General features: G+C 33.7%; 1 protein-coding gene across 1 annotated transcript in view; it reads right to left on the bottom strand.

The window, feature by feature from the left end:
* Window positions 381–10,332, bottom strand: part of LOC109354864 (protein ENHANCED DISEASE RESISTANCE 2-like) — a 12,854-nt gene continuing 2,902 nt past the window's right edge. The window contains exons 7-22 of the mRNA XM_019597655.1: window positions 9,876–9,992; window positions 9,252–9,286; window positions 8,221–8,321; window positions 8,044–8,139; window positions 7,669–7,733; window positions 7,198–7,269; window positions 6,229–6,399; window positions 5,875–6,071; window positions 5,669–5,735; window positions 4,119–4,294; window positions 3,672–3,773; window positions 2,951–2,998; window positions 2,160–2,303; window positions 1,979–2,074; window positions 899–1,000; window positions 381–617 (exon numbers count right to left, since the gene is read on the bottom strand). Of these exons, the coding sequence (XP_019453200.1) occupies window positions 525–617; window positions 899–1,000; window positions 1,979–2,074; window positions 2,160–2,303; window positions 2,951–2,998; window positions 3,672–3,773; window positions 4,119–4,294; window positions 5,669–5,735; window positions 5,875–6,071; window positions 6,229–6,399; window positions 7,198–7,269; window positions 7,669–7,733; window positions 8,044–8,139; window positions 8,221–8,321; window positions 9,252–9,286; window positions 9,876–9,992 (1,682 nt within the window). The 3' untranslated portion in view covers window positions 381–524. The remainder of the gene's footprint in view (window positions 618–898; window positions 1,001–1,978; window positions 2,075–2,159; window positions 2,304–2,950; window positions 2,999–3,671; window positions 3,774–4,118; window positions 4,295–5,668; window positions 5,736–5,874; window positions 6,072–6,228; window positions 6,400–7,197; window positions 7,270–7,668; window positions 7,734–8,043; window positions 8,140–8,220; window positions 8,322–9,251; window positions 9,287–9,875; window positions 9,993–10,332) is intronic.

Raw genomic sequence — 10,332 nt, 5'->3', positions numbered from 1 at the left:
TCATGCTGGAAAAAAATGAGAAGAAAAATTGAGATTAAGTAATATTTATACACGAAATTACTTTTATTTAGTTGTGTATAAATTATATTATTATTTTTAAATAAACAATTGATACTCCTAGCTACTATGGAAAGCAACACCAAATAAGATTTTCTGGTCACAAAATTACAGAAAATATTGTAATAATAAATATAAAGACTAGTTTGTGTTTGTTTTGTTCCTTTTTAAAATGGCTACCATTTTAAATGAGGATAGTACCATTTCAAAGGCCTATGGAACCTTATTACCTATTAAGGAAGGAATCAAGGAACTAGTAAAGTCAACAATGTGACATGAAGAGGAGCAACATGGTAGAGAAATAAGAGTAAAAGAAACTTAAGTATTTGCTCACAATTCACTCAGATTATTTGTTCTTCCTTGAATCCCCAGTGTAATGGACTGAATTAATATATCTGAGTCAAAATAATAGGGTGGTGGAACTAGGAAGTAGGAACTGGGTGATCTAATATTTTTGGCAGACAACCTTAAACCTCTAATGCTACAGCAGATTCAAGTTTCAGACGGTTTAGTCGGACAGTTCCAAGAATGTACTCTGGTAGCTCGGTCTCTTCTTTCGCCTGCAAACATTGTATCGATCAATATCAAGAATGCTTGAGATGCCTATGTTAATGAATTTTCCAACTTTTAGAAGTTTACTAGAAACTAATATAATAAAATCTAAGAGGAGTTGATCCTTCATATTTCCTAGCCCACAGTCTATAGCATGCAATAGATATGACATTATGAACATGCTCTATGCAAGAAAGGAAATGAACCAAGACATAGATGTAGCAATCCTTTTGCATGTGTCATTTATTCCCAGTTAGTAAAGCCGTAACGGCATAGAAAATGGCCAAACCTCTATCAAAATTGCAAGGTCGACGACTAGGCTTGTGACATATCCCAGAACAAGGCCAATGACACCCCTAGCTACCGAGGATGATCCAATGTCCACATCGATCTGCATAGTACAGAAAATTACTATGGAAGTGGAATTTACGAGAGTATGAAAATGTCAGGAAAGTTACATGTATACAGAAACTTAATTATATTACCAACTACCATATTATGGCACACATTTTCAAAAGCAATGTTGAATTGAGAAAATCTTTAATTACTAGACTCAATTCAGAATGAAAGTTAAGTTCCACAAACAAGGGGTTGATGGTAAGTAGGCATGAGATTTACACAGGATAGAGGATACCTAAAATGAAGCTAAGGTTATCAATTTTAAATTGACATTCCTACTCTCACTAGAGATTGGTTTGGTTTGGTTGAATTTAAGGATAGGATAGGCTACAAGATCCTCTGGTCTATACCATTGCCCGAACTCGTTTGGGGCCCATCCTATCAAAAGATTTAGAATAGAAAAAGTAGGCCCATTAAGGCTTGTGTCAATACACTAATACAGTATACTTTTGTCATCAAAGATTAAATTGGACATAAAGATGAGAGAACACTATGAAGTGAGTGTCTAGAAATAAATCATGAATGGGAACCTGTCTGTGTCTCTCTCCTTAATTGAAGAAATAGTTAGCTTATAAGGTGGAAATTGGGACAGGGTAAGGAAAGGAGAGATGCATACTCACCGCATGATTCTCAAATACAGTGTAACGATTAGAAAACTTTGGAGAAAAATATGCTCTAATAACAGTTCCAGAGTATAAAATTGAATTAGAACTTCAAGGACAAACATGACCGAACAAATACTTCAGAGAATTCTGAAATTCTAACTAATACACGAGAACAAGTATAATACTGATGGCACGGTATTCATGAGTAAAGAAAAAAAACCTTAACTTCAAAAGTTCTCCCACAAAATTTGAGAAGCAACATAAACTAATTTTACTTCTTGACTTAACAGTCAATAACGCAGCAAAATTAATGATCATTATATGACCCAAGTAATCAAATGGGTAAAATGGCAAGGTAGGTTTACCTCCAAAAAATTATCCTGTCTATAGTATTTACAAGTCACAGCTTTCCCTAACAGGCAAGCTTTTGTTCCAACAGCTCTCTTGACCATCCAATATCCCTGTATCCACCGAAAATTGTTAGCTTCTCAATGCCATCGGGCATCAGAATGAGAATATAATAACACTTCATTGATAATCACACACCTCAACTATACTTGGAATAAGTTTGAATCTTGAGTCCCGAAACATATCACTTCCATCCACAAACTTTGCCAATAGGGAATCTTTATTTATTGGTCTGTCAGCTGCGTAATATAGAACCAGACTGTAGTTTGGTTTAGCGGGAACCTGAAATTGATGACCATGAAAACAAAAACCTTGAGAGACTGACATATAGACACTTATCACACACATATAGACAAAGATCTCTTGAGCCACTGAAATCTGAGATTGTGGAGAAACATCAACAATTTACTAATACAAAAAAAAGATAAACATGTTAAAGAATATGTGTGATTACAAATTGATAACTTCTCAATTACATTCAGGATTCTTTCATTAATACGTCTTTTGTAGATTCTTTCATACTAGGTATAACCAGATAAAGTATGTGATATACTGAAGAACCACTTAGCCAATAACCCCAAGCCATTGGCAAGGACCAAAAGAAATTTGTCTGTCTTGGTTGCTTTAGGAGTATTTCTTATATCTATATTTGAACTTGTTTTCTCTCTTTTTGAATTCTTAATGGCAACATGACAGCTGGAATTAAAACTCAGGGAGCATGAAATTCCGTAAATAATTACCTTAGACTGAAGAATATATTAGAATTAATTGTAACGAGGTGGGCAGTATGCCAGTTGGCCACTAAGCTTTGATAACAATTCAAAGAACCACTGGATAATCAAGGTCCTAGGATATGTTTTCTAACTCTAACACATTTAATAAACCTCACTTTGCAGAGAGTTTGGAAACAAAAACAGTAATATCCTTACCTGGAGATTGATGACAAGAATAAATGGAAGTTTTTTCCCCACTTCTGACTGAAATTTGGAAGGAAAAAGAAAAGATTAGATGGTACAATAATACATAATTAACAGTCTCCAAATCTCCAATTTGTGGTTTCCAGAATATCAAGATAAAATATATTAGCAATTCCAATAACTAAGCTTTATCATGCACTGGGTTAAGACTTAAAGAGCTACAACAATATTTTGAAATTTTGAAGAAAAGATGTGGCTTTGTGGAACAAAATGATCTAAAACCACCTCAAATAGCAGGAGAAAAGAAGTAGAATATGTAATAAACAGTGTGTATCCAATGACACCAAAGAGGCACAACCATGCAGGAGATACAAGATATGTTATATGATTGGAAAAATCAGCAAAACAATGTGAAACTAGGCTTAGAAACTCAGTCTCAGCAAATTATAAATCAGACAACTACAAACTGTACAATGACTTATGAAAATTCATTGTAATAAGCATTTAATGAAGGTTCAACATCAGAGACACCCGTCTCGTACTTAATAACAAATCTAATTTATACAGCAGTAGGAACATGAGAATTTAAAAGCTTGAATTAATTGATATTGTAGAGAAAATGTCTTATAAATCAACATTTGCAAGGAAAATTGAGCATCTATTATCCAACTATACTGAATAATAATAATCTATAAGGAAAATTGAATATATAAAGTCTAGCAGATTTAATTACCTGAACCAGACATTTAGGGTGCAGTGCAATTCTATCTGCAGATTTATTGACTGTGAACCAATCAACTGCTATCAGCCGAAGAAGAGGATCTCCTCCAACTACCTGCACAACAAATTTTAATTCCATAATGTTCAGCCTGAACAAAAGAATGCTGTGCAAAAATAGATAAAGATGTGTGAAAAATACGTAGTTATAAAATTGAAAATGAATTTGCAAAAGGTTGAGCAGAATTTAAGCTTAAATGAACAAAATGCCTTTTTACAAAAAAAAATGCCTGAAACCCCTAAGATCCCTCCATTGCAAGGACAGAAATAAGATGTCACCTAAAGGAGATAGAAGTGTGTGAGCGCACACACACACACTTCTACAGCATAACTTATTCTCCAAGTAAAAGAGGAAGTTTTGTCCTTTTCCTCAATAACCAAAGGGCTTAAATGGCCAACTCACCTTATGGTTATCTTTAAGATAATTCTTTCCTCTAATCATAAATCCTTTTCCACTAGGCGTAGCCCAACAATTTGTGTCATTGTCATCCTTGCATTTATGCAAAGAACCATGGAAGTCACTTAGCTGGATTATGATAGGAGTTACAAGAGGATCCAATTCTTTGCTTAGATCAGAAGCTGCATGCAATAACCAAGTATGTTAGCCTGGTATTCTGATTTCTGAATGAAAAGCACAAGAGAATCGACAAATTAAAATCCACGTTAAACTTCAACCAGTTGCTTAGAAATGAAAGAATGCTTCATTCTTTTTAACAAGTTACTTACTAACGCGAACGAAATACATATAGAGTATCGGCATAGGCTATATGATAATTTGGATGGATTATGAAGGTGATATCATATGGGAAACATGAAGGAACTTTTAACTTCAATAGGAATATATCATGCAGGAAGATCAGGAATTATCAGAAGAAGAAAAATAACAAAGGATAGGAAGTGCCAAAGAAAGCAATTTAGCTCAAAAAAGTAATCCGCTCCCTTTGCATATCAAACATCCTTTCACAACCCCATACCATGAGGAAGCTCAGAAAACATGGAGAGCATTTCTCGTATAGAATATCTAGGATTTCAGAAATTAATTGCCTTTCTTTGCATCTCAACTATATCATTACTCATAGCATGACTCAGTGACAGAGGGAAATAGGAGCCAGGAAGGACATGCGCTCCTAATCATCTCTTCCTTCCTCACCCTTTAATACATACAATCCATGATATCTATGAAAATGAAAGAAAGCGCTAGACAGTGAAGGTGATATAAATCATAAAAAAAGAGAATATTGAAACCAGAAACTATAACTATTATCTTAACTAAACCAACTAAGGTTCAGATACATATATAGAGTTTCTAGAACACTATAGAAATCTACCTAACTATCTAGAGTCATCTTATGCAGTAGTAGTATTTGATGGACATAGGCAAAGAGTCATCTTATGTATGAGAATCGTTATGACCATCTAGTAAAGAGGTTGTGCTTTCTTGGACTAACATGTATGTTTTCATGGTCACTCCCCATAACATTATTGTTCTAACTTCTAAGACTATAAAACACGGTATTAGAGAGACACATCCCCAGTGAGGAGTGTGTCATCACTGCTGCATTAAGTTCCAAAGTTCTCTTGGTCTCTTTTCTATATTGTTTCCTCTGCTCTAACTTTGTTAGAATATATTAATGTTATTCGTAGTACTTGACCTAATTAGTAGAAAAAGGTACGAGCACTATGTTATTGTATTAGTGTGTAACACATTCTCTCGTCAATCATATCATATTCAATCTTCTGTTATCATCCATCATTCTCTATATTCTTAACCCTGAAATTCACCTGCTAAAGGCAATTTTGAGTCTTTTCATGATGTTTGATGTGGGAACAAAGTTCATATAGAATAAGCAAATGCTTATTGAATAGTCATAATAAATAGATATGCATGCAGTTATAATATAGTCCTGGGTCCTTTCTCCCTAGCAAATAACAAGAAGCAAAGGATAAGCTGACCTGCAGTTCGCTTCAAAGCTAAGGTTGAGAGGGCCCATGAAACATTCTTTAGTTTGACAATTGACCCCTGATAGATTAGTTAAAGTATTAAAGTACAGAATTATACAAAAAATATAAAAAAAAATCTTCAGCTCAAATAAGTCAAAGGATAAATAGTCATTTATGTTGAAGGCTATATCTGTATTGATAAGTAGACTGAAGGACACCTTCTGATCAGGTTTCTCATCATCATCACTTTCTTCATCTGATGATGATTCACCAGCAATTGCATCATAAAACTGATCCTGTACTTCATCCTCGTATTCAGAACTGGACACTGAACCATCAGAGATTTTAGAGTCAACAATTGTGGTGGCATATTCTTGATGGAGTGCTGGATTGGCTGCAATGTATTCTTTAAGACCTGAACCATTGTTTAATTACTTATATTAAATGCCTCCAGTATAGATAAATGACTGGACCACTAGAAGCAAGTAGTTCTGAGGACTTCTGATAATCTGAACTACCAGTCTGCCAGTGATTTTATACATAAGATGTAAGTAATAGTTCAAATACTTAACCTGCCACTTGGCACAATAATGCATAAGGAATGCTCCTCTCAAATTTTGAGTACTTGTTATTCTTCCATTGATGCCAGGATGCAGATTGTATCTCTAAAGTGTGGGTCACTAAACACTTAGGGCAATTTGATGCTACAGGTGTGTTCAAATTTCTAATCTCCCACGTAGATGCTGCAGCCATAGTAAAATTAGGATAAAATTAGTTAATGGTCAATGGCCAAAACTAAAAAAGTCGATTGTCATATTTTCTATTGCATTTTTCTTCCGAAGAGTTTATAGAGAATTCTGAAACTAAAGGATGGTTAAGAGACAATATCTATCATAAAGGAACAACATTTCAAAATAAGCTAATGAACTCAATCAAGCAGACCACAAATTATCAAGGCATTAAAAATGTTAGTTAATTGGTTTCTTTAACAAGAGTGGGTTTAATTGGGAAGAAAAGAGGGAATTAAATTGATTGTACGAAAAATTCATGGAATATCGGTATAAAAATATTTACCCTAAAAAATTATCCATGTTGAGCAAACCGAGAGTTCCAAAAAACTTTCAGGCTTCTCAAAATATGAACAAAATTGAAATGCTAAAAAAAGAGGAAGTAAATAATTAGGATTAGGATTTTGTAATTACAGGGAAAAGATGTGAATAGATAACAGAGACTTAGAATGGTATTATTTTTTGGGTGAGTAATATATTTTGAGTGTGATGGTATGAGATATATTGTATTCAAAACATTAACCAATAGCCTTCTTATATCTATAAAAACACCAAAGTAAATGTCAGGAACCGGAAAAGGTAGACCAACTTACAATTGATAAAACAAAAATATATTTAATACCATCTGCTCCATATGTTTCTTTTTAAAATGTTGAAACTTCATTCATATTCATATAGCTGACTGCAAATCCTAAACAAGCACCATTGTCCTAGTAAATTCCTAGAATATAATTCAAAAAATTTCAATCTTACGATTAGTTTTTGTACGCCGATATCCAGATCTTTGAGGCTTTTTCATATGTAGTGCTGGAACTTGCAAGATAGCTACATAAATTAAATACATAGACTACTTCAGCATATGTTGTCCAAGCAAGTAGAAACACAGCATCATTTCAATAGACTGGCAAACAAATCCAAGAATCGTTGCTGATGAACCATGTCAATGAAGGTTATGAGCCATAGTATTACCAAACTCTGTATTAATTGATTACTGAAAACAGGTTTGCATACAATTAAATAACATGGATGTTGTGCATAATAAGAAAAAAATTTACTTTTAAAGCACTATGGCAGTTTTATAAGTATTATGTATAAGCTTCATTGTTTTTAAAATCCAACAGGCAAATCAAAGGACATAAATCTACTATACTAGCAATGTTAGTAATGAACTAATTCGTGACCATGGCAATAGTTCAAAAAAACCATGAATAACCATAATCTTACTATATGTTCCATCTTGCCCACGAAACCATTGCCTAGAAAAGATAAAATCCTGCTTTGAATGCCACCTGCAGTAAGTTTATACGGTAATGAATGGATGAACACTTTAGAAAGAAAAACATGTTAAGTCACAAAAATTTGAGTGAAACATAAGTGCACATGTCTTCTATGAAGAATTTTACAGAATGAAAATCAACGGAAATAGAAACATCAAAAATAGCAAGTAGGTACAAATGTCTATCAGTAAAGGAGTCTGTGTTTAATCAAAAATAAAAATATAAAAGTATTGATAATGAACTTTACAGAACAGAGCAAACCATTATAGCAATCCAGATGTTTTAATTTTCAAATTTGAAAAGGTTAACATCAATTTATTACCGGCTTAGATACTTGGGATCATATGTCCCATAAACAACGTCATAGTGTCCATCATACGAATCTACCAGCTCCAAGTCGCACATCAACATGTCCCACCTGCAAAAAAATAATTATATCAGTGTCTAATTTCCCCAATATGTTATCATGACTCTCTACCACTTTTTATAGGCAACTTACTCATATCTTTTCTGTCGTTCGGTGTTCAAAAGCACTTCAAAAACAGTATCTGCAGTTGCGTCAATAACTCCAACAGACTTTGCAAGCACATCCTTACTATTCTACAAATCACAAAAAGAAAGTCAAGACAGAAACCGCACTTTTCTTTTATGTCCTCTCATATTTAGTTAAAGCCCCAAGTTACATCAACTGAAGCTATGCAGTAAGTACATGAAATCATCATAGGAAAATGCACAATTAAGCAAGGAATATCAAATGATGTATTATCTTGAAAGAAAAGGTTTTCAGCTACAAGTGCACACACGCCAAGGCTTTTACTGAAACTACTTTCCCATTCATTCATGGTAAAATTAAAACCACTTCATTTTCCATATAAAGGATGACAGTAAACAGAAAGGTGCAAGAGAGTAAAACAGACTTTGTCAAAAATCATGGTCATATATTTATAGCTATGAATAGATACAATCGTGTGAAAAAACTCTTAATGACAATACGAGTTTCATATAGGAAGAAAGAAAACAGTCACTTACTGCTAACCATTATAGAATCAAGAAAAAAAATTATTTCTACTTTAATCAAGAGTGGTAACAAACACAAGAGTTTCTATAGACCAACCAAGCGCTCCAATCTCAAAGCACAAATGAATATTTGAGAGGAAACAGCTGCATACATGACTTAATTCCCGAATTGGAAAGCCAGTTCTTTAAGTTCCTTTAGCAATAGCAAAACTGTACCATGCTTTTGGTCATGAGATCTGTTTGGTTTACTATAAATTATTTATAAATATTTTGTTTCTGGTAATTAAAAATCCGTTATAATAACAAAAAAGTTGATGTCAATATAGAGAAACAGGTGTTGGGTAAATTGAATAAGCAGAAGACAAGTATTATACTCTTTAGAACTCCTGTTAGAATAATGACTTACAAAGAAGAACAGAGCTGTCTAGTTTTCCATAAAGATGTTGATAATCCATACCACCCAGGAAAATACCCACACCCAAAAAAAAAAGGAGAGTGAATTTGTGTACATACCCCACAATCAGAAATATCCTCAAAAATTCTAATACCTGAAACCACAGACAAAAAGCATGTAGGAAGATGATGATAGGTCCAACTATAAATTTATCATGACTAATTTAACAAGAAATAAAAGTAGGACAAATCGAAAGAAAAAATGTCAGTGTTAAATAGTCTAACAAGCAAATTATGAACAGAGCACAATGATACTCAAGTTGCCCTATATCCCAAATCTAGTAATGATTTCCTTCGTAGATTGTCTTTTAGACTTTTACTTTTGTTTTCATTTTTCCCGATAAATGACAAAAAAATTATAAAGCAAATAAATTAGGACGCTACAAGAGGTTAGGATAATATATTTCTCCCCTGATAAACTCATTCGGTTAATTCACAGATAAGCTTATTTCTAGTTCAGAGGACACTTGCCTCCTTTTCAAGATGTTATCATGATAAACTAAAGAAGGTCCTTTAGTTACAACCTCAACGTATACGAACTAAAAATGGCTTCCATTAAAGATTCTGGAGGCTTTTAAATTAAAGAATTTTATCAATATTAAGAAATTACTAACAGTGAAAAGGGTATCAGAGCAACAATAAACTGCCATGCAACAATGTATGTTTGCGGCAGGAGAAAATTACCACCCATGGTAAGAACACATTTCCATTGATGTGATTCAAATGCATCTCCACTGTCCCCTCCAAACCCATCTGCCCTAGAAGCCACCTTTGATGATTGTCGTAACAGTGTCTCTGGGCCTTTCAGAATGAAACAGTAAGAGTAATTGTTAACCAGTGTCTAGTATATAAAGAGAAAGGCACGTGTAAAAAAACTAATGCAGCAACCCCAACATAATCAAAAATTAGAAAAGGAAACATGGAATTCCTTGCAAAAATACAACCAACATTTATTCAAAATCCCACTTTCACAACCATTACTCCACAATTTCTGGTGCATAAATACAGTTTAAATTGTCTCTCCTTTTCAAATAGGAAAACGTCCCACTGTACTTTCTACTAACATGCAAAAGGTGGGTCGTGGGTCGTGCGTTCCGATATGGAAATTATGAAATCAATTAAGCGTGTTAATGCCTGGAAA

Source organism: Lupinus angustifolius, chromosome LG01, assembly GCF_001865875.1.
Source record: "Lupinus angustifolius cultivar Tanjil chromosome LG01, LupAngTanjil_v1.0, whole genome shotgun sequence".
Classification (NCBI taxonomy): Eukaryota; Viridiplantae; Streptophyta; class Magnoliopsida; order Fabales; family Fabaceae; genus Lupinus; species Lupinus angustifolius.
Note: the sequence above shows the minus strand (reverse complement) of the source record. Positions and strands in the feature narration are given on the sequence as shown.